This window comes from Hippocampus zosterae, chromosome 20, assembly GCF_025434085.1.
Source record: "Hippocampus zosterae strain Florida chromosome 20, ASM2543408v3, whole genome shotgun sequence".
In the NCBI taxonomy this organism is placed as follows: domain Eukaryota; kingdom Metazoa; phylum Chordata; class Actinopteri; order Syngnathiformes; family Syngnathidae; genus Hippocampus; species Hippocampus zosterae.
Window position 1 is genome coordinate 9,694,060 of NC_067470.1, and position 25,318 is coordinate 9,719,377.

Consider the following 25,318-nt stretch of genomic DNA (forward strand, 5'->3'; position numbering starts at 1 on the left):
AAAGTAACCAATGTGCTCTGAAAGCAGCCTGGCATTTTTCGTGGATATTTCGAGGAGACATCATTTTCATATTACCACCATCCCCCTCCCTCGTTTGGGTGACAACAAGTGGCCACGTGTGTTATCCGTGGAGCTGCAGGATCCGAGAGCAATCCCCCCACCGCCCCACCCACATTTGAGCGGTGCAGCGGAGTGGTTCAAAGGAGGCGGCAACGTTGTCAAAGAAACAAGATAAAGACGTCATCTGCATCCGCCGTTGCATCGTCGCTTCCGATAAGGCAGCCCCCCATCCCCCCGCGACCCCCCCCCCCCTCCTCCATGCATCCTTCTTCACTTCGCTGAGGAGAATGCAGCATTTACGATGTGAAATGGACTCAGAATCAGCCTCCCACCTCTCCCGCCTCAGAAGCATCCCCTAGCCCCCCCCACCCCAGTACTCTCCCTCACACCAATTGACGTGGTTCATCCCTCATGTTCACTGTGTGCGTGTAGTCAAAACGCACCAACACACTGAGCCATCAGTACCCCCCCAGCACCCCCGCTTCCTAGTCCCCCAGGCGACGATGGATGCATGCAAACCATGCACGGAGCACTTTCTGCCGCACTTGACGCTGGATCGGTAAACGGGGTGAGTACCGCCGTTTGCTTCTAGTTATTCATGCCCCTCCTCTCAGACTGCGATCTAGTTCACAACATGTCATGTAACAAGTGTCTCGTGACGCCTGGGAGTGTTCAGGAATCCAGCGGGACGCGGAGCCCGGATTATTTCCAAAGTTGTTGCAGGGCAAGTTTTTGCTGTGTTTTGTGAGGCTTGAAAGGAAAAAAGAAAAAAAAGGAGATGAAAGGCATCATGTCGACACCTGCATGATGTAAAAAGCTCAAATGCGAGGGAAGAAAAAAAAGGGGAAAAAATTGCACAAGTGAAACAAATGGTGCAGAACTGAAATCGGAAAAAAAATGTTCCTTTCACAATTTCTTTCTCAAGTTATTTTTTTTCCCTCTCCCTACCCCGTGTTTTCCTTTCTGAACTCTGACTGTAAATTTTCCCATTGCGACACAAATAAAGGATATCTTAATTATTATTTTTCGGGTCACCGTTGGCAGAGTTTTCTCCAGCTTCCGCCACAACATTCACTTTAGGTTCTTTGAAAATTCAAAAAGTGAGATTGCGAGTGTTGTCTGTCTTTGTGTGCGCTGTGATTGGCTGACAACCAGGACAGGGTGTTCCCTGCTCACCAGTGACCCCGTTGAGGACAAATGCGAGAAAAATGGATAGATGAACAGCTTGCGGTAGTGCGGTTGTTTTGTCAGCTGAGCTGCTATCTTACCGCTAACACTCAATGCAAAACGCAATCGATGAGCAGATTAAATTCGAATCAATATAGTGGTATTATAATGCTTTGAGCAAAGGATATTTGAAGACAATACCCCTAAAAAAAAATTTTTTTTTGAAAAGCTTGCTGAGGCATTATACATTATACTGACCCCTAGTGGTCAAGATGTGCACACCAGAGGGACACACAGTGACGCACTGTTTAATTATTTACATTTCATTATAACGATGTTTGTTTGAAAACTGTTGGTATTATTTTATTGGGGTTTGGAACGGATTGATCGCATTTCCATTCATTTCAATGGAGGGAGATTATTTAGACGCATGGCATTCTAAACTGACTCTCGTTAATTTTCACATAACAATCACGATTTGCTGTTACAAAATCCATCCATCCATTTTCCGAACCGCTTGATGCTCACAAGGGTTGTGGGGGTGCTGGAGCCTATTCCAGCCGTCTTCGGGCAGTAGGCGGGGTACACCCTGAATCAGTTGCCAGCCAATCGCAGGGCACACAGAGACGAACAACCATTCGCGCCCACACTCACACCTAGGGACAATTTAGAGTGTCCAATCAGCCTGCCATGCATGTTTTTGAAATGTGACAGGAAACCGGAGCACCCGGAGAAAACCCACGCAGGCCCGGGGAGAACACGCAAACTCCACACAGGGAGTCCAGAGCTGGAATTGAACCCGGTACCTATGCACTGTGAAGCCGACGTGCTAACCACTGGACTACCGGGCCGCCCCTGTTACAAAATATTGAACAAATTCAAAAGCCCGGAGCGTTTTCTCGCAAATTGGAGAGATTTTTTTTTTTAGCATAAACAACTGAATTATCGCTCCTGATTATCTTTCAAAGACGTCTGGTGACTTGCTTATTTGAATGGAAATGACGAACTAACCAAGATAACCAACCTGACAATGTTGAGCTCCAACATTCCCAGTCTCTGCTTCGAATTGGCTATCGTTCATTTTCACAACACAATCACAGAATCCACGGGTTGTTCGATTCGAGATGGTCACATTTATGATTGTTAGCCCCGCCATTTTTCTAAGCAGACCAGAGAGATCGCAATTAATTAATCGCTCAGGCAGCTAAAAAATGGGCTTTGGCTGACTCTGATCTGAGGCAAGGGAAAAAAAAAATCAGTATGCGTCTCCATCTTTCTCCCCATCATCTGTTTTACTCTCTTGTGACGTCAGCGGCCAAGGGGTCTCCTTCGGTGTGGATGCAAAACCCGATTATGAGATAGGGATTGCTTTTCGCTCGGCTTCGCCCTCACGACAGCTTTCCAATTTCATGGCTGTTAGGTGTGCTAATAGGAGCCGGAACAACAGCGGGTAAAGGGGCCCTTCATTGGAGTGCGATGCCAAGAGATTGAAAAGGACTGTCATATACAGTATATATGTCATAGCCGGCTGCTATTGTGATTACTTTGGTGGACCTTTTGGATGAAACCCCGTGAGTGATAGATTATTTATTTATTTTATTTTTCCGCAACCTACCAAGAAATACTCACCCGATTTGAAGCTCGCCAACCAAGCCAACAATTAGACCGTAAAAAGCAAAGCAATGAGATCTTATTGATTCAAAGCGCCCAGTTCGAATAAAACCTGACAAGGAGCCCTCTGCAAAATAAAGTGCCTGTCGAAGCACCTTTTTTTGCATGTCCTGGTTCGCGGAGGATGCCATTTAATTGATGAGCAGTTTCTTATCCAAGTTTTTCTTCCCAAATTATATTCCATGCACAAATAATGACAGCTTGTAACCTCATAACCCGATAAGTTGTCCGCTGTAGTAGCCGCTGTCCATGAAGGGGGTTCATACTTTATTATGAGTTTATTTTTGTCATAATATTTTCTCAGTACATTATATCTTTATGCTCGTATAACTCTATTTTCTCAAATGACTTTTTTTAAGACTTGTTTCCCTTGCGATATTGTGACTTGACAGACAAGTTCCTGGTTCATGTCGGACGGTGTTACAAAAGTTCAGGTGGTGATATTTATTTCTATCTCGGAGTTCCATCTACCAACGTGAATAAAAAAATATAAAAAAACGGAAAACGCTCTTCTGCTAACACACCCTTTGGCTGTGTCACAAGCGCTGCCATGTAAAATGAATGACCGCATGAATATTACAGGCAACCAGATCCACTTAACAGGCCAGGGTCAAGGTTATGTGAAGATTTTTCCAGGACGCATCACTTATAGACGGCCCGGATGGTCAGACGGATGGAAGCCGTCGGACGGAATACAGAATCGGAGAGGGAGTCAGGTGATGCGAATTTATTGGCGTGAAGATATGACCTGTGGTGAAAATGAAATATTCAACGAGGCATGTCGAAACACTTGGCATGATCCGCGGAAATCCCTGCGCACTCACGTAAGGAATGAGTAGGCCGCTTATGGCTGGTTTGAAAGGCAGTGGTTCTAAAAACGTTTTACGCCAAGCACTACATTTTAAAAAAACATTAACAGTGTGCTTCAATGTAGGACGATATATATATAATATATATACAATATATACATTATTTTAATTTATTTTCTTACTGAAATAATTCATGAGCAAAAATGCATTGCAGATACAAGTTAAGCAAAAACTTAGACCAAAAAGTTCAGAAAGATCAAATGCAAATGTATTGTCCAAAAAAAGTTAAACATAACTGACTTGTACTTATGGTACGTGGTGATTCTTTTTTATGCCACAAGAGGGAGCTAAAAATACAGATATTTTTAAGACAATTTTTTTTTTGTTTCCCCAAAACACCAAAATAAATACTACCTGGTTTCTTGAAATATACTTTTCTGAAGAATATTAAAGTTAGATTTACAGTGATCTAAATATAACAAACTGCAAATATTCAGAATCCCTTTGATCTTTTTTTTATTATTGATTTTACATTCCAAGAAATGCAACATTAAAGCAGAAACATTTCATTTTTGGAAGTCTTACATCATAAATAAGTCATATGTAGGTGCCCTGGCGCATATCCGTGCACATGCATTAGTTAGCCGGACTGGACGTGTTTCTTTGGAGAGAGACGCGAGGTGGAGGAGGGAAGCGCAAAGATTGAAACTTCTTTCCCTATACTGTACTTGAAAGAAAAGCTCAAATCAGAATCAGAATCAGAATCATCTTTATTGGCCAAGTATGTAGAACACACAAGGAATCTTTCTCCGGTATAACACGCTGCACTAGTATCATCGTAAACAACAAAATCATTGAACCATTTTAGAGTAACCAGTAGTTTTGTAGTACCATTTTGTGGTGCAAGAAGAGTGACTACGTCAGTGACTGTTTAAGGAGTTAATGGCTAGAGGGAAGAAGCTGTTTAAGTGTCTACTGGATTTGGTGCGCATGGATCTGTAGCGTCTGCCTGAGGGGAGTGGCTGAAAAAGGTGGTGGGCAGGGTGCGGGGGATCCAGGAGGATTTTCAGTGCCCTTGTCTTTATTCTTGCAGTGTGCAAGTCCTCAAGAGTGGGTAGGGCGGTGCCAACGATTTTTTCTGCCATCCTAACTGTCCGTTGAAGTCGGATTTTGTCCTTTTTTGTGGCGGCCCCAAACCAAACCGTGATGGAAGAACACAGGATTGATTCGATGACTGCCGATGTCAGTTGACAGTGAAAAAAAAAATGGAACTGGCCTTAACATTCCGCAACATTTGGAGCAACAAGCACCTACCGTGTTTGGTTTCTCATATTATTTGGGCTCCATTCTTCAGTCAAATGTTCCTATTTTTCAGTTCAGCGTGGCCTGAACCCTTTCAGGGACAGTGGTTACTACAGTGGACAGCTTAAAGTGTGATTAGGTTACAGGGTGCATGAAAGGGTTAAACGTGCTTCCATCTTCAAAAAAAAAAAAAAGTACTCGTAACGGACTACTGACGATGCAAAATGAAGGCGGGCAGCGGAACGGGGAGGGATAAGAAATAGGAATGTTTCTTTTTGTTCCCGTGGTAAAAGAACTCCCTGAGTGGCGCTGTAAGGCCTTTTAACGCCATCGGGAAATTGCACTTCAAAGGTTGTCGGCAACCTGGCTGACAACCCTGGATAAGACACTCAAGTGGCTTTTTCACCGTTGCGAGAAAAAAAAAATCGCTTAAACGGCTTCCCGAGAGAATGTGTGTCATACTAAGAAAAAAAAACTACACAATCGTCAGACTTAATGTATGTTGTCAATATTTGTATGGTGGCAGTTTGGGGGGAAAATTTCAATTAAGCAGAAAGACGTCATCAAGCTAGTTTAAGTGTACGGTTAAAATAAGTCCAAAATAAAGAAAATTACAACAGTTGCATCCAAAACAGCCAAACAAATGGCTCAAGAAAGGCCCTGTTGGCGTAAAAATTGTAATTTGCGTCTGTTACACTGATGCGTGGGCAACCGATTGATCTGTACTCACCGGCATATTATCTTTATCCTCTGTGTAGAAAGACTATTATTAGTGCTGTACTCACAAACGTATTGAGATGTTATGATGAATTCCATTTGAGTTCTAGGCCCTCAGGAGCATTGCGGGAGTGCTGGAGCCTATCCGAGCTGTTTTCGGACAGTAGGCGGGGTACACCCTGAACTGGTCGCAAGCCAATCGCAGGGCACACATAGACGAACAACCATCCACGCTCAAACTCACACCGAGGGACGATTTTGAGTGTTCAATTAGCCTGCCATGAATCTGGGAGGAAACCGGAGTACCCGGAGAAAACCCACACAGGCCTGGGGAGAACATGCAAACTCCACACAGGAAAGCTGAGGCCTGGAATTGAACCCAGCACCGCCGCAATGTGAGGCGAACGTGCTAGCAGTCAATCACCGTGCCCGTCCATATACAGCCTATCTATCCATCCATCAATTTACTCCCAGTTGTTGTCTTCCAGATGCAGAATGACTCGACGTCCATTTTGGAATGGCCTAGCATGACATCTCACAATGCCAGCGGGGCCAACGCCAGCGGGCCCGGCTCGGGCGGCGACACGTACCGGCCGTTCTCGCTGTTCAGCGTGCTGACGCTGACACTGCTGGCCATGCTGGCCGTGGCCACTTTCGTGTGGAACCTGTTGGTTCTGGTGACCATCCTGCGGGTGCGCACCTTCCACCGGGTGCCGCACAACCTGGTGGCTTCGATGGCCATCTCCGACGTGATGGTGGCGGCGCTGGTGATGCCGCTGAGTCTGGTTCACGAGCTGAATGGACGCCTGTGGAAGCTGGGCCGAGTGCTCTGCCAGGTGTGGATTATCTTGATGATTAATAAATAAACTTATTGGGGGTAAAATTGCTTTTACTTTCATTGTAATATTTGGCTTTTTTTCCTGGAATATTAGTAGGTTATTGTGGACTATTTTCATAATATTTTGCATTGTTTAAAAAAATATAGCCAATACAACTATGTACCTAAAAAATCATACTCATACTACTACTTGTAACTTTTTTTTTTATTGCAAGATTCGAATTGTCTTCAATGGAAATACCGTATTTTCCGCACTACAAGGCGCACCTAAAAGCATTCGAAGCTCTGTGCAGCCATTATGAAACAAACATAATACCAAAACCGTAGTTACCTACTGACTCAACGAAGGAAGAAGGACACGAGCAAAACTTCTAAGGATATTTAGCCCCTTGTGGATGTGAGCCCACGAGGTTTGTGATCAGTTCTAATGGCTTTGTTACAGCTGCAGCGGTTGTGAATGCTAGTCTATATAATTAAAGCTTTATTGTATTGTATTCCCTTTAGCGTAGCACCATCTTGTGGATGCATAGCGCAACCGCAGCCACTATTGTAGCTCCTATTCTATGTGCCTATATATGAAACCCGTTTTAAAATAGGCCATTCATTGAAGGTGTGTTTTATAATCCGAAGCGCCTTACTGTAGAATATACAGTAAACATTTTCTTTTTTCCTTACGTAACATGCACCGCACCAGGTATGGATCTCCTTTGACGTGCTGTGCTGTACGGCTAGTATCTGGAACGTGACGGCCATCGCTTTGGACCGCTACTGGTCTATCACGCGCCATCTGGAGTACACCCTGAAGACACGCAAGAAGATCTCCAATGTGATGATCGCCCTGACGTGGCTACTGTCGGCTATCATCTCGCTCTCGCCGCTCTTCGGCTGGGGCGAGACATACACCGAGGGCATGAAGTGCCAGGTGAGCCAGGAGCCGTCTTACACCATCTTCTCCACCTTCGGCGCGTTCTACCTGCCACTCTGCGTGGTGCTCTTCGTCTACTGGAAGATCTACAAGGCGGCCAAATTCCGGATTGGCTCCCGCAAGAGCAACACCATCACACCCATGGCAGAGGTGATTAGCAACACTGACGCCGCAACGAATCAAGGTTTTTATAGTTAGCAAAGTAAAAGTAATTTTTAAAAAACACTATAAAATGAAATAACAACAACGATTAGCTAACTACAATTAGAGCAAAAATGTCCATTTTCATATTTGTCAATTTTGTACATTGATTGAAGTATGTATGTATTATTGTACGGACATATGGAAGAAGGAAGGTCGTTATATCGAATAGTAATTGATTTTATGACACAATTGTGACTTTTTTTCATACATGGTCTATATACCAAAAAAAACCCGAAAATTAATATTAAACCTAATATCAATGAAGCCTTTAAAAAAATAAGAACAAAATCCGTTTTAAAAATGAACAAAACCGCATTTAATTGAAAGAAGTTAAAAACTAAAACTAACACTAAAATCCAATATAAATAAAGCATTGAAAAAAATGAAAACTAACAAAATCACTGTAAAAACTAAATAAGACTTACTGAATTTGAAAAAACAAAAGTCCACATGAAAAAAAAACTAACAAAATCATACCTTATTTTAATTTAATATTTATTTCTTAAAAGTGTTTTATTTCTAAAAATGTATTGCAAATATTGTTTGTAATTGTAATTTATGTAATATTCAACATTCTTCTAAAAATTTTCACACATAAATAAAATAATGATTTCATTCATCATCTATGATTTTTTTTCTGGTGATATTATAATTGTAATTTAGAAAAAAAATCACCTACATATATTTTTTATATTAACACTTTTTCTAAGTGAAAAATATCAAATTTAAGAAATATTACAATTTTCCCCAAAATGTTTTCTGACAATTTGCCGCATTTGTCCACTTTGAGAACGTGGTGATTTAAACTCCACCAATGATTTCTATTTGCAGCCATGAAGGTATTTGGCCGCTAATCAGAATCATTTCCTGTATGGTGTTTTATGTGCGAGATTGGCTATAAATATCAGCACGCTCGAAAGGATTGGACACTCATCTATTCATCGAGCACCCGCAAAAAGATGAAACAATAAAAATAGAGTCTTTGTACCAAAGGCATCTTAATAAACTGACTCAACCTTTTGGGGACAAAAACTAAAGTCCCGATTTTCCTTCCAATCCATCACAGTCGCCTGTCATGCAAAAAATAGCCTTGAATTGGAAGCGGAAGATCTTCCGGAAGTAATTAGAAGCTGAATCAGAGGTAATGCTTAGCGTTTCAAGCAAGAGAACTCCCCTCGAGCAGCAGTACGACAAGTTTAGTTTTATTAGATTTTTTTTTCTCCATCTCCTCTTGCCGTCATGTCATGCATTATCCTCAGCCAAAGTGAGAAAAGGTTGTTGCACAAATAGAATCGTGTGCGCATTTTTTATGCAGGCCTCGAGCAGATAAACAAAAGGAAGACGAGTCGGCCTTGAGTCATGAGACAGAAGAAGAAGGAAATCACAATTATTGACATTATTGAGTTGCTCGGTTTGAGTTTGCCGTAACGAGGCAAACACAAGCATCACGCTCCGCTTGTTTGTTGATCCACTGGACAAATCTCCACGCTGGCAATCATAATCCAGTTGCTGAGCCTCCGTGGTTGAAAATTGGGGTGAGGTATTGATCGTCAAGACAGGCAAGTGGGAGGCGCGCGGGAGCTAATGTGTCTACGGCTGGCTAGCGCCCAAAGCTAACACGATATTACTCAGTCAAAAAGCAACAAAAAAAAACATCCACTCAAATGCATGACATCTGTTAGACAACATCCAAATTCGAAGTCCAATGTGTGAGTATAACGATACCAGGTATTGTATCGGGCTGATAACGGCTACATATTACTTGTGAAGGACGCCGATACTGGCCACAGATACTTAAAGCAAAAAAATTAAATAAGAGTGTTTCCTTGCTAGTAGTGGTGCTACACTGCAACCGTTTGACCCATCGGTATCGGTGAGTATCAGTCGGAAAAAAAAGTGGCAAAGAACATCCCTCATTCAAATGCTGTGCGACGACATCCGTCTTTTTTTCCCAACGGTTTATAATTACCGTATTTTCTACACTAAAAGGCGCACTCGATTATGAGGCGCACCTTCAATGAATGGCCTATTTTGTAATTTTTTTCATACATTGGGCGCACCGCATTATAAGACGCAATCTACTATGCATCCAGTAGATGGAGCTATACTCAAGGAAACACCAACAGAACGATCAGATGTCAGTAGAACGTAATTAATAAAACAGCCACACAGTTCGCTTAACCAACAGCAAGTTATAACATTGACTCTCTTGCCGCTGCTCTATCTCCGTGTTCAACTGCGTAAGCGATCGAGTTAAGTTTGAACTCTGCGTTGTCAGCATGTCTCGAGCAAGGGGTCGACATATTACCGTAATGACCATACACAAGACGCATCTGCTCTTAAGGCGCTGTCCCACAACACTGTTTCACGCTAAATAACCCTAAATGTAGAATCAGTTGATAACATCTCCCACTTGCGGTTTGACTCCCGTCGCGCTACTTGGCGGTACCATTCTATAAATAACGATGTCGCCGCAGGTGAAAGAGGAGGCCCGGCAGCCCCAGATGGTGTTCACGGCGCGCCACGCCACCGTCACCTTCCAGACGGACGGCGACACGTGGCGCGAGCAAAAGGAGAAGAAGGCGGCACTCATGGTGGGGATCCTCATCGGAGTTTTCGTGCTTTGCTGGATCCCCTTTTTTATCACCGAGCTGATCGTGCCGCTGTGTTCCTGCGACATCCCGCCCATCTGGAAGAGTATCTTCCTCTGGCTTGGTTACTCCAACTCCTTCTTCAACCCGCTCATTTACACAGCTTTCAACAAGAACTACAACAACGCCCTGAGGAACCTCTTCTCCAGGCAGCGTTGACCCAAAAGACTACCGACCGGACACTGTTCGCCGTGTCGTTTTTGGTGTCACCATCCTAGCCAGACTTCTCCAAAAAGATGACTGAATGCCAAAGGAAGAATGCTTTGCTAGTACGGCGGCAAACGCTTCAATGCGGCCGGGAGATGGTTGAAAGGAGCGCCAAGAGACGGTTAAGAGAGTTAAGACTTCAATTCGCGTGAAATGATGTAAGCGGTGTTTCTAAATTCAAATACACCCCCCCCCCCAAAATAAATTTTCCCAATCTAAAATTTGTTTCTGTAGCGCAAAGTGAAATTTGCTCAGCATGTCGACCATGAGTAGACTCACAAAAAAACGTCTCAAGAACACTTACCCGAAAAGTCTGCCATTTTCGGGTCATAGTCCTTCAAAACGAGATTTTGTCCGATTCCAACCCAAATTGAAAACACATACCATGATGGATGACGAAAAAAAATACAGTTGCGCCACCGAAAGTCAGTTGAACTTAGCAACAGGAACCTTGGTAGGCGTGGTCATGAGCCGACCATCAAAAAATGAAATTAAAAGTCTCAAGAACCAATGCCTGAAAAGATTTCCACGGGATCATTTTCAGGTCATTTGGAAGTTTTCCAAGAATCTTTCAAAACATCTGTTGGAAAATAGTCCCATTGTCATTTATGGTGCAAAAAAAAAATAACGTCCAGACTTGAAACTTTTTTGGGCCATTTAGCCCACGTGAACCTGCTTAATTTAAAAAAATTGTTGTTCTCCCCGGGCCTGTGTGGGTTTTCTCCGGGTACTCCGGTTTCCTTCCAGATTCATGGCAGGCTAATTGAACACTCTAAATTGTCCCTCGATGTGAGTGTGAGCGTGGATGGTTGTTCGTCTCTGTGTGCCCTGTGGTCGGCTGGCAACCGGTTCAGGGTGTACCCCGCCTACTACCCGAAGTCAGCTGGGATAGGCTCCAGCACCCCCTGGGACCCTTGTGAGGATAAAGCGGATCGGAAAATGGATGGATGGATGGATGGAGTGTATAGCGCAGTGCTTCCTTTCTACAAAGCTTCGGCACACTTACTCTCATATCCGCCATTTAAGTGGCGGTTGATTGGACACCACCGTAAAAACTCCAACCGCAACAAAATCCATTGTCGCTAAAAGTGTTCATCTCTCAAATCAAAGACGGTTCGATACATGATTCACGATATCAGAACCGTCCATTTTCAAATCGAATGATATGATTCGGTTTGATACAGTGGAATCTCGATTTGATTTCGAGACGGTACGGCGAAATCAAACCCAAATTTTCCAATGCGAGGCGCTTGTCGTTACACGCCGGACTCACGATATTGTGCAGGTGTACCTAATTGGGTGACGTGGGACTGTTCCAAATGATGCCAGATGGAGGCATGATTGCTTTTGAGATTTTTTTTTTAACTCTTTGCGATTAGCCAAGGTGTATTTAAATGGTGTTGCACATATTGTTTTGATCGCCTTTCACTTTTGTTTCCCCGTCAGTATTCCCAAGAAACTCATTTGCAACCCCGATCGTTGCAGGCAGTACATTTCCTTTGTGCCGGATGCGGCAAAAAACGACTTCTTCGGTGGGTGTGTATTATGCATGATGTTTCAAATGACTCCTCTTTGTTTTCCTTATTCTTTCAATAGAAGAGTCACATAAAAGAGTCACAGAAAATGCAATTGACCCTCGAGGATGCGGAAGTTAATTTGTCACCTGTCTGCTCGCCGGGTTTGACTCCTGCATACATGGCGTCCATAACAAATGAAGCAGAAAGTTTTCCTGTTCACTTTTTTTTTGCGCAATGCCGCATCGCTTGAGGTGAGTGGGAATTAATAGGCGGGTATACAAACGATCCATGCAAAATGGAACGCAGTTTGTAAAGCTTGTATGTGTTATTTATAAAGTCAACAAAAAATAATCCCTCCGGCAAAAAACACACTTGGCTTTTTCCAATTATCTCGTGTACAACACAAGCGAGGGTATGAGTTCATTTGCATGGTTTCCGGACAGAACCGGACCCTGCAAAGGTAGACTCAGAAAAGTTGATCGAACCAAAATATTCATTGACAAAAAATAGGCGACAAAGGCCGACAAAGTAAATTAATGACGCTGCACATCAAGCCAGGAATGATGCAAACAAAACAAAAAGCCCTTTCGTAAGACGAGGAAAAAAAAACTAACGAACTAACACTTAAACACATCAAAAACTACAACAACAAAAAAAACCCAACAAAAAAAAACGGGAATGCATCTGCCACCTGCTGGACACTAACGGAACGTGATCATGACAATGATAATTCAAAAATTTTAATGACCCCCATCAATGAAAATTTACATATTGGCTCATGATTTTTGAAAACACAGCAGCACAAGCCAGTTTCATTTCAAAGCATGAAAGCCAGTAGGCAGGTTTATCATCAGTAGACCCACAAAATAAATAAATACAAAAAAATAAAAGCCTCAAGGACCCATACCCCCCAAAAAAGCACAAGTCTGCCATTTTAAGGTCATTTTAAGGTCATTTACTGCAAATAGCCATTTGCAGTAAATGTAACACAAAAAAAAACTAAAACTAATAAATTGTCAGCTACCTACAAATTTTAAGTCCAATCTAGAACAAAATCCCACAAAAAAAATTAATTCTGCCAAGTGGCATCCCAAATATTCTTTCGGGAACAGAGCTTATAAAATTATCTTTGTACGTTGAAAGATTAAAAACTACAAAATGTTAAATAACTACCCAAAAAAATGTCAGTGAACTATGAATTTCAGGGCATTTTGTACAAAATCCCACCAAACATTCATGACAACATCCATCCAAAATGTCACGCACTTTCAACTGTGAATTCTGACTCAAAATGGCGAATGTGGCTTTCATAAGTGTCATTTGTTTACTTTTGGATGGAGATGTTCTGGATGAAAAGGCCCTATACATCAGGTAAAAGTTCATTCAAATGCCTTAGCTCACTCCAGCACGACTGGGAGATTTATTAAAGCGCCACTAGCATCTGCTATCTCGCCGCCGCAGCCCTACCAGCTGGAGTCCACGTTTTCGCACGGATAGAAATGTGGCTCGACTAAACAGATTTAGACGGAGGGTTGCCGGCGGCGACGCGAGCTTACACAGCTAAATTTTACACGCCGCTTTAATCGGTGTGTCCATGCAGTATGCATGCCGGCTCCAAATGACCTTAGCTAGCTTTGTTAGCTCAGCTAGCAAAGTTTGCTCCCACACAGGTTAGCTTTTTTTCTTTTGTCTTAACCCTTTCATACACCAATAATGATAACCTTTGACCTGATATCATGATAAGCTTTCCACTGTAGTAACCGCTGTCCCTGAAAGGGTAACGTTGCAAGCGTTAGCATGTGCCGACTTCAAGCTATAAATTTTGTATATTTGATCACAGGTTCCACTCAATTTTTCCAAAAATGACGTAGATCATGCCTCCTTGTCGGCGATGTTTATTTGCACGCCTATTGTCTCTCTCTTGTGTGACCCCTTTACTGTGCTCCAGCAGGTCATGAATACTTGATAAGGTTCTGAGCGGGAAGCATACCAAGTAGATGAAGCAGATGTTATTATGCTGACCCACCACGTTCAATGGGGATGCATTTAATTGGCCTATTAATAACTAATATGATTAAATTAGCACACAAAAAAAATTGTCATTTGACTATGCGAGTGCCGAGTGATGCTAACTTTAGGTTTTTGCTAATGCTTTGTTAAATTGTTCCTCATTTATAATGTAATAAAACTTGGATTAAAAATTTGCTTCATTTTTTTTTGTTTCTGTTGTGTTGTCCGTAAATGACAACAATTTTATTTTATTTTATTTTTTTATGTTGGCACAAAAATAGACAATGTCAAAAATAAGCACAGACAATGCTAGCCAACTCGCTTCCGCGTGTTTATTGATATGCGTGTTTCGCTTCACATTGAAATCACGCCCGTTGCTCGAGCCAACTTATCGTTGACCACATATAAAGGATTCCCAATCGTAAATATTGAACGTGGACGAACGACAACCGCATAAAACTTTGCGTTTAATACTTTGACAACAGCGGGCGGCCGGGGCCTCGCCACTTGTTTATTCTTGACACCTGCGACACAATCATGAGAGATGGAAGTCAGCTCACTGGAGGAGAGTCGCGGCACAGGCAGGTGATTGAAGACAAGCTTCCTCGTGCCACGTTGCCATGACGGCAGGACGACAGGAGAACATTCTGACACACAGGTTTGGTCAGGATGTATAAATATCATCTGTTTATATCTATCTATATATCTGTATATATAGATTTATGTGTATATAGACACATATATATATAGTGTATATATATATATATATATATACTGTATATATATACTAGCTGATGAGCCGCCCAGAGGAAGGCTGGTAAGGTGGGCCTTCGGCCCACAAAAGTGTTGTTGCTTGGTTCAACTTTTTGTTCATCTTCATTGCTTATCGCGAAAATAAAGAGATGTTTAGCTCTACTGAATAACTAACAAATTTATTGCAATGCTTGTGGGTAGACAACATTTTTTCGCTAAGATGCCCGCGCGATCGTAGTGAGCCACTGCCTGAGCGGTGCAGTGGCAGCGCGCAGCGGCGCGGTGAAGTAGGTACGTTTTGAAAAGGGACAGACGGAAGGACAGACCGCGTGTGGGACGACGCGCAATATATATATATATATATATATATATATATATATATATATATATATATATATATATATACACATATATACACATTAGACTGGAAGAGTCACAGAAAAATGGACAAGTGGAAGTGGAAATCCTATGCTCGTGCACAATGCCCTGAGAAACCGGATGATGAATGCCGCTCAACTCCACGCACGTTTAAGGGGAGTTGAGAGGCACCAAAATGTCACGTCAGACCATTAGAAACCGTTCACATCAGTGTGGTCTGCGTGCTAGAACGTCTCGCAAGGGACCAGTGGGCCTCAGTGCTTTTCTCTGATGAAAGACAATTCACGTTGGGCACGTTGCCCGTCAAAGTTGTTGGAAACGTCAAGCAAGAGTGCTAGGCATCACTAGATGAGCTTTTGGTGGTGGCCAGGCGTATCCAGTCGGGTACAGTACTGCCCTACACTTTTTGAATGGTACAGTGTCAATGAATGAAAATCACATTATTAACCCGTTCATGCACCCTGTAACCTGATAACATGATAAGCTGTCCACTGTAGGGTTAATCCAATGATTGTGCCCCTACATGAACAACATTTCATCTTCATGGATGACAATGCTGCAGCTCATTGAGGTCGCATCATCAATAATAATAACCCGAAGTTTTTAGTACATCAATGCATATTTACAGTCCATCCATATTTCAGGTTGAGCTCTCCCGCTTAGACGGGTCGCAGACTCATTCTTAAATCACAGCCTGATTTAGATCGTTAGTCAAGCCACCACTCCTGTTGTGTAATGGTGGGTGTCCAGCCTCCGAAACAGGTGGCTCCATTTGGTTTGCCTGGCGGAGCCTCGACCAAAAGCTCCCTGAATGGGTTGCAGCACTGAAAGGCATTAAATCGCGCAAGGGATCCGATTTGGAATTTTAGTGGGGTGTTCAAATAAAACTCAAGAGATTCATTTGTATTTATTTCTGCAAACATTAGCGGGGAGGTGTTTATTCCCAAAACTTGCACATTTTGGAACTATTCCAATATTGCTGGAAGCCAGTTGAAAGTTTCTTTTTCGCTTCTGTTGTCATCAAGCCAAAATTAGTGCAAAAAAAAAAACCCTGCAAAGACCTTCCTGTCCTTTGAAAGGGTGAGAGGTTTCAACGTCAATGTTACAGTATGAGTGCAGAGCAAATACGACAAATCCACTTTTGACTAAAAACAGAGGCAAACGTGCCAACCAGGAGTGCGCCGTGCTGTCCGACATATTCATCAAATCATATGGCGCAAACCCAAACAAGTCCCATGCTCCTTTCCGTGGTCTCAGGTTACGCCGACATGTCAACCTGCACATTTTGACGTGGCACGTTTTCATCATAGCTGCCATTCACTCCAGTTTCCTTGAAGAAACAATTTCCGAACATTTCACATTTCACACGGGAAAAAAAATGTCAGTGAGCCCAGAGCATTTGAAAGAAAATTTTCGCTTGCAGTGAACTGATGTTGTTTTTATTCCCTTTCTCACACTCTTCACTACTCCGGGTGGAGGATCGCGACAGCTTGTTGCTATGGTATTTTGTGGAAGGAACACAGCACGGCAAGATGAACTGTGGCCTATGTTTTTTTTGTTTTTTTAATTGAAAATGTTTTTATCTATTGACTTTGGCAAGGAGCATATTTTTGGAATATGTGCAGCGATGAACTTGCATTGGCCAGCTGATTGCTTTCCATTTCTCTAGACAGCACGCAATGTGTGAATTATTGAATTAGCATACTGATAGCGGCTCTGCTTTAATGAAACCCACTAACGCAGATAATTGTGCAAAATATGATCCCAAAAAAAACCTAAATGGGGACAGGAAGTAAGCCATTCAAAAGGAGATTTTACATGCAGACTTTACGTTATTTCACCACTACCAAGAGTCTTGTTTTCGTTGACCTTATACAAAAACTACTGAAGCCATTTACATAAAACTTTACGTATTTTTTCACAAGTTAAATAATGCATGAACATTAATGGCAACATTCAAGTACAATGGTACCTAAAAGGAGGCATGACCTGACTTACAAATGTACGAGAAATGAGCCATCGTTCTTTTCTTTTTTTTTTTTTTTTGCTATAAAACTTGCAAGCAACAATTTGAGAGCTCAAAAATTCATCCAGAAAAGATGCTCCACGCTGTTTAACTCTTTGAGCATCATCAACATCAATTGCCATCAGATCTGCGGAGAAAAGTCTTGGCCAACTTTGGTTTAAACATTAAACTGGGAAAGTAAAAAAATTATTTCATAAAATATTTGAACTAAGGCCAGTCGATGTTCAAGCTCCTAAAATGTGGCAGACCCTTTGAAACAAAGTGGTCGTCATGTAAAATGTCACGACTACAAAGAGTGCCACAAACGCAAGAAAAGATGATGTATGTACAAACACGCACATCCATGGCATATATGCACGCACACACGCTACTAAATACGACTAGTCAATAGCGTGCCAATAGTTAAGTAAAATTATTTTTCCATCAAAAGTATATTTTCGTTTTTGCTGTTGGTATTTTATGCAAGAAAAATATGAAAATTGTTTCCTATTTGAATTTGTCAATTTTTGAGAGGAGCACTTTATTATGGAAATATTTTTCCACAAAATATTTGGTTAACGTCAAAATTCACATGAGCACAAATTCTGTATCATAGTGTCTATGACAGGACATAATTATACTTGTCACTTAAAAAAAAAAATCATTGTGGGTTTGCGGTCATTAGCTTCTCTCCTCTTGTATTCACACAACAAATAAGCACACTCAACTTCATGAAATGGACCAGTAAACATAAAAAGCGAGACGTGCATCCATTTCGATGAGCATTATTGATATTGTCATCTGAGCTGTGCTTAGCGACCTAAGCCAGGCTAATTCACTTATCGATCATTTTGTTAGGCAACGACGGGAAAGTGCTGAGTGGGCATACGCGGGAGGCCATTAGCTCAAGTGAGCGCTGTATGCGAGCGTTCGCTGGAGAGAACATTGTACGTAATGTCATCGCGGGGCATAAAAATCCAATCAAGTGCTGCGCATGGGATTGCACTTGTTGAGTGATGCGGTCTGCGAGCAAGGCGAAACTCATCAAATGTCCCTTTTTCATTAGGTTAAAACATGTCTGCCTCACTTTCATGGCTTCTCGGTTTTTGGCGGCACGCCAAGAAGCTTCTGTTCGCTTACTTTGCGAAAAAATTGCGGCGACTGCTCAGGTCATCGACAGGGGGGATTCGGCTTGATTTTGACGAAGTATCGGCTACATGTGCCACATATGCTAATCTGCACACCATTTAACAAGTGTAATCCAGCATCTTGGTGATGAAGTTCTGTCGTCATGAAGGAAAATGGGATGGTGTCTTTATATTTACGTTTTTTTTTTAAGCATTTGTCATAATTGGGAGTCAACAAGTAACCACTCACATCGACAGCAGTTGTCATGGTAACAAGTGTTAATTGGGCAGTTGAGGGTGTATGCCTCCTTTTAAAAAAAAACAATAACAAATGCAATGCGTAAAAAAATGGAACTACACTTTTTGTGTGATTTCCTACTAAACAGATTCAGTGAAATGAGTTCAAGTCTTTCAGGAAACAAGACGTTGTACAATATATTCCGTTCCAACATCTGCTAGGAGCTGAATCCAAAGTAATTACAGTGCACTCCGCTTAATAGAACACCGGTTAATAGAGTAATCCGCTTAATAGAGCAAAAGGCTCTGGAACGGATTTGCCTAATGCAATTTCCTATAAAGATACTCCGCTTAGTAGAACAGATCTCCGCTTAATAGAACAGGCCGTTAGCAATGAACATTGTAAACTAGTGGTTTTCGAAGTGTAGCTATCGCGACACTGTACCACTATCGCGAGAAAACGCGGTAGTTCTAGCCGTATACAGTAACAGGTAGCACGCGTCACTCCACACATAGACACACGCACGTCACAATGGCTTCAACTTCATTCAAGAGACGAGGGCTATCACCTGCGGATAAGAAGGACATACTCAGACGATACGATGCATTGCCGGATTCTCAGAAGGTACGCCCGCGGTTTCCAGGACTTCCCTCTTATCCAGCGCATTGAGAGGGAAGTCAACCGCAAAATTACGGACTCCTGTTTCCAGACAAAAGTAACGAAATTTTTCTCGTGATTTGAGATGTTTGACTGAAGTTGATTAAAGTTGTTGTTTTGTTGTTTGATTAAAGATATGGACGTCCACAGTCGAAATATCTCTTCTAACTCGTCAGCAGGGGTTTTTCTGCGTGCATAACTTGGTCGTCGACGTGTCTGAAGGTGTACCTAATAAAGTGTCTCCGGTTAATAGAAACTCCGCTTGGTAGAACAGAAGCGCTTCGGCCCAATGGTGTTCTATTAAACGGAGTGCACTGTATTGAAAAGGTGTGTCAGTTGATATCAATAAACGGATGTTTCGGGCTACGTTTGCCTTTCGCGCACACTCCCAACTGTGTCTGCTCACTGTTGAGAGTCACTTCCCGCTGTCAGCTTTCATCATACTGACAGGAGGTCGCGTTGAGCATGTTGCCTCAGCAGCGTGTTGGAACATCGAGAAGGAATTCCCAGAGATGTCTTCATTAGTGGAAAATTTTAATCATCGTGGAAGCGCTGACAACGTCTTCAAACGGGATCGTGTCAGCGATATAAACCTGTCAAAATAGCTGTCGACTAATGTTTGCTCACCGGGAAAATCAGCACAGGGTTGCTCAGATAAAAGCGGACGCGGCTACCGTAGCTCCCGATGAAAAATGTGACTTTGGGGGCATAAATAGAGCCAGTGTTCTTGATTATCAATCCATCCATTTTCTGAACCACTTATCACCCTTGACAGACAACCAGCTAGCCAGACAGCCAGCTAGCTAGAGCCAGCCAAACAGCTAGCTTGCCAAACATAGGACTGAAAAACCCTCTCAGTCCTATGTTAAAAAAACAAGACTTATTCACTACATGCGGGAAAAGCACAAAAAAAAAAGAACAAGAAAAAAAAGAAAAAAATCAGACTTCTTCAAAGTATGAGTCCAGATCTGCTGACATCTCGGCCGAATCCTGCGATGCATTTGTGTTGAGACTGAATGGACGTATTCCTCCTCCAGTGAGAATGCAATGAAGTTTCTCGATATAAAAGCTGCCTCTTTTTCCAGCAACCATCTTACTTCAATGTCAAAATGCATCTAAAGTTCAATTACATGCTTGTTCGCTAGCTACTAGCGAACCACTACGCTAGCCACTACACGCTAGCTAGCTAGCTAGAGATAGATAGATAGATAGATAGATAGATAGATAGATAGATAGATAGATAGATAGATAGATAGATAGATAGATAGATAGATAGATAGATAGATAGATAGATAGATAGATAGATAGATAGATAGATAGATAGATAGATAGATAGATAGATAGATAGATAGATAGATAGATAGATAGATAGAATGGATCATTTAAAAGGTGAAAACAATTGGCCCCTCCCAGACATCATTTGCCTAATGAGCTGTTCCATCTCACTTAGGGCTGTTAATGGTCCGACATAATTTCTCTAGTGGTAATATCAGGATGCTGCATGTCCGGGCCAATAAATTCCACTTAGATCCAGGGGTGCCCTATCCCATCTGATATATATATACATCTCGCCAAAAACGCTGTCCTGTGTCCTTGGAGCTTGTGGGACAGGACAAAACGAGCAGTTAATTAGAAAGCAATAAAGAAATGTTGCCACTTTCTGTGAGTTTTTTCTGAGAATGATTGGAGACATTTTCGTCATCATATTCTATATTCATGTGTTGCACAAGTGGCTTGTCTTTGTAGCCTCAGTGTTATCCTTTCATGAAACCTATAACCTGATAACATGATAAGCTGTCCACTGTAGTAACCGCTGTCCCTGAAAGGGTTAAACGTAGAAAGATATGGAAAAGGATAGAAATATTTCAAGATATTAATATCCAATTTTAAGATTTTTTTCTCCACCTATTTACAGGCTCATGAGCACTTCCAACAACCAATCTAATTCTACAGCAAACAATGGAGAAAAATAATGAAATTAAAACCTGTCCCAAAAAAATAATTTAAAAAATAATTATAAAAATAGAAACAAATGTTGAAAGGTATTTATCTTAAAATGAGTCCAACAAATGACCAATTTATCAATTTTCATCCGCGTTAGTTAACAGTTTGGACAACATAGCTAATGCTAAGACAAACAATGTGAAAAAATGAATAGAAAACCTGTAAGATTATGAAAAGATTTGAAATTTTGTTTTAAAAATATTCAAATACAATGTAACATTTCATCCAACATGGAAGACCATTCTCCTCCCCAAACGTTTATCCATGCTAGTTAGCACTCTCGACAACCAAGCTAATGCTACAATAAATGTTTTCAATTACAATAATAATAAAACTAATAATAAAAATAATTAAAACCAGTACAACAGTGAGTAAAATAAAGATACAAATGATTAAAGACATTTACCTCAGATGCTCCACTTTTATCTAAGATAGCACTATTGACAATTAAGCTAATGTTACGACAAAAACAATCCAATAAAAACCTGTGTCAAGATAAAAACTCACCGTCATCTTGTGGGGCCATTTTCTCCACTTTTATCCAAATGATTTCGATAGCGACACTAATGCTACAACAAATGGTGCAATCCAATTAAGAGCACAACAGTTGGTAATTCACATCAATCCCCAGCGCGTGTAATTAGCCAGCTGTCTACTCACACATCAGCCATAACAATCAAATATTTTGATTTGACCGGTGCGTTTTTTTAATGTATTGTATCATTTTGTTTTTACGATATCTGCTCAGCACATGACGTCAAAAGCAGGAATTCCACGCTTTTCGCGTGAACACTCAAAAGAAAATGGAGAGGGGAAACAATGAATATTTGTGACAGCACATTGGTTGTTGAAAAATTCACCGACCAGAAACAATACGAAAACCTTGTCTAGCCAACTTATTTTTTTTTTGCATGCGTAGATACTCAAGCTCCCACACTCAACATCCACGCACGGCTGTCAAATATTCTCATTTGTCAAACATCTGTGAAAAAAAGATGCAACTTGTGCAAGCAGGCCGTTAATGAGGCTCCCTCATGCACATTTGCTTCTTGTGATATTTGTTTTCAAGAGACAATAATGGCGTGCCGGTGGCCCCATTTATGTCATATCTTTTTGTATGTCTGTTATCAGAATAAAAATGCATCAATAAATTAATAAAATAAAAGAAGACTCAATTTTCGTCTGCAAAATTGAGTCTTTTTAAACATTAAGTTGTTAAACGGGTTACTTTTTTTTTAGCTGTTATGAAATGAAAAATGGTCACAATTCTTTTTGAAAAATGGTCCAGGTAAAAAGTAACAAACTAAATATTAGCATAAAATGTATTCATCTAATTTAGCAATTATGACAATAACTCGTCATTTTATACTGTAAAATGATCATGCAGACCTAATGGTTGGTTTAAACTGCAACGCTGTGGCATATATCACTTGAATCACGCACAAGCCATTCAATCGCCCTGAGTGCCTTCACACCTTCCGGCCTCAGTGACGACATGTTTCATGAGCGACCGTACCAAAGTGGGGATGTGATCAAGACTGATGCTGATGCTGCCAAATATGCAAAACGGACTGATTTTGAGCCAGACCATTTGCATATACACCCACCGGCCTCAGCAGGTACACTGAAGTCCAACACAATCTCTTCTCTGACTGCTAAAACCTTCTCGTGGGAAATACTGTCAAGTGAGAGTGTCCAATAAAACCAAAGCGAAGCAAAACTACTCAACCTCTGTGTGGAACAATCCTGTCACTGAGGTACCTATTTGTCTACTTTCAACAAAAAAGTACAGTGATTTTTTTTCTCTTAGATAAAGTCCTCAAATACCAATATTGAAGTACCATATGTTCCGCCCTATAAGGTGATTCAGAGTACAAGGCGCACCTTCAAATGAATGGCCTATTTTATTCATTCATTCATCTTCCGAGCCGCTTGATCCTCACTAGGGTCGCGGGGGGTGCTGGAGCCTACCCCAGCTGTCTTCGGGCAGTAGGCGGGGGACACCCTGAATCGGTTGCCAGCCAATTGCAGGGCACACAGAAACGAACAACCATTCGCACTCACACTCACAACTAGGGACAATTTAGACTGTTCAATCAGCCTGCCACGCATGTTTTTGGAATGTGGGAGGAAACCGGAGCACCCGGAGAAAACCCACGCAGGCCCGGGGAGAACATGCAAACTCCACACAGGGAGGCCGGAGCTGGAATCGAACCCGGTACCTCTGCACTGTGAAGCCGACGCGCTAACCACTGGACTACCGGGCCGCTGGCCTATTTTAAAACTGTTTTTTTTTTTTTTTTTGCATTTTAAGGCATACAGAACAGAAGCTAAAATAGTGGCTGTGATTGTGCTATGCATCCACTAGATGGAGCTACGCTAAAGGGAATATAATACAGATTTATTTATATCGAGCTTTCACAACTGCTTTAGCTGTGAACAAAGCGCTTTACAGAACATTTAAAATCCTACATCCAATAAATCAGTATTAATCCATATATAAGGGTGCAAATAAGAAAATGGAATGCTTTTAGGTGTGCCTTACAGTGAGGAAAATACGGTAATTTGGTTGGGTTGTTTAAAATGCGGTCGTTTCGTGTTATATCCCAGTTCACCTACCGCGGCCTCACAAAATCATACATTGCTTTGTGAAAATGAAGTCTTAATTCGATAATTCATTTGATTCAATACGGAACTTGCAGGGGTTGCCCCTCGGGCCCTAATTATTTAAACGCTACCGTCTGCACATGTGCGCAGTCAAACTTGGAGGAGTAACTGGCACCAACATGGACAAACACGGGCTATGGGAAGTTTTACATGGGCTTGCTTGACGCTTGTTGGATAAATCTAAAGTAATTGGCGCTCACGGCAAAGCCAAATTCAAATGCCAAATTAGTTGTAGGACATTGGTGTATCATCTCAGAGGAAAATAGCCAACGGGGCTTTAAACATCAAATGCCAGAGTCACTTTCAGACTTTTTTATCTTACGAGACAATAACTGTATTCAACGATGAAAGACAGCTAACTGTGTGAGAACAGAATACGAAATATACTTCCTATTTGATGATTTGACACCAAGTACAAGATTTTATCTGTTTGAAGCTCTTGAATAAAATAGTAGAAGGTAGGGAGTAGAAGTAGAAGTTCAAGTGAATTCCATGAAGTCGCTGAAATACGATGTCCTGCAAATGACGAGAGCTCCTCGTAATCAGACGTGTTTGTTCAGGAGGTGTTGCTCGAGAAAGACAGACACATCGGTCTTTGCCTTCGCTCCTAGATGAATTCCTGCAATGCCTCTCGTTGAATGAATAAGCCAGCGTGTGGGCGTGTGTGAGATCCTTCTTTTTATACGCGTCGCGAACAAAAAAGGCTATGCGGGTGAATAGATGGTCCCTAAAATAGACGGTGGGTCGGCGGCCATTGAATCAAAGGCGGGCAAGCTTGAGATCATCATAGGGAGGCACTCTGCGTGGAGATCAAAAGTAGGACATATGTGCACCTGTTGCTTCACAAAGCATTCTGGGAAACGTGGCCTGGGCTAACGCGAGCATGGAAACCCACAGGGGGAAATTGGTTTCAAGATAGTTTAACATACAGCAAACCCCTGATTGTGCGAGTCATTAAAACAGTGCCTGCTTGCAAGAAAAAAAAGCAGTCATGTTTTTTTTTTCCGAAATAAAGTCCTCACATAACAATATTGAAGTACCGTATTTTCCGCACTGTAAGGCGCTTCGGAGTATAAGGCGCATTGTCAATGAATTTGACAGATGAAAATTTAAGACGGTTTTCATATATAGGGCATTATAAGGCGCATTGAACAGAAGCTACAATAGTGGCAGCAGTTGCGTTATGCATCCACTAGGTGGAGCGGCGCTAAAGGAATACAATACAATACAACTTTATTGATACGAAGCGTTCACAACCGATGCAGCTGTAACAAAGCGCTTTACAGTACATTTAGAATACTACTTCCAAGAAATGTGAATATCGATCCATGTAGAAGGCGCATCGGATTACACGCCACACTGTCGGCCTTTGAGAAATTTGAATGCTTTTTAGCTGCGCCTTATAGTGCGG

At 41.8% G+C, this 25,318-nt stretch overlaps 1 protein-coding gene and 1 long non-coding RNA gene across 3 annotated transcripts in view; one reads left to right on the forward strand and one right to left on the reverse strand.

Annotated features, from left to right (window-relative positions):
- The window catches only part of LOC127592994 (uncharacterized), a 49,940-nt gene that overhangs the window by 15,519 nt on the left and 9,103 nt on the right, over positions 1–25,318 (reverse strand). The gene's annotated exons all lie outside the window — the stretch shown is intronic.
- Positions 307–10,737, forward strand: htr5ab (5-hydroxytryptamine (serotonin) receptor 5A, genome duplicate b). 2 transcript variants are annotated; one of them, XM_052054122.1, is made up of 4 exons: positions 307–628; positions 6,215–6,562; positions 7,259–7,639; positions 10,171–10,737. In XM_052054122.1, the coding sequence occupies exons 1-4, from the start codon at positions 572–574 to the stop codon at positions 10,501–10,503; spliced, it is 1,119 nt and encodes a 372-aa protein (XP_051910082.1). In that variant the 5' UTR covers positions 307–571; the 3' UTR covers positions 10,504–10,737. The 2 variants fall into 2 exon arrangements, with proteins under 2 accessions (XP_051910082.1, XP_051910083.1); XM_052054123.1 differs by having other exon boundaries at positions 489–628; positions 6,201–6,562.

Excerpts from the sequence above, each read along its gene's own strand:
- htr5ab (XM_052054122.1), top strand. The coding sequence starts at position 572 with ATGCAAACCATGCACGGAGCACTTTCTGCCGCACTTGACGCTGGATCG. Across the intron at positions 6,563-7,258 it reads TGGGCCGAGTGCTCTGCCAG|GTATGGATCTCCTTTGACGT; the intron begins GTGTGGATTATC and ends GCACCGCACCAG. Across the intron at positions 7,640-10,170 it reads CCATCACACCCATGGCAGAG|GTGAAAGAGGAGGCCCGGCA; the intron begins GTGATTAGCAAC and ends ATGTCGCCGCAG.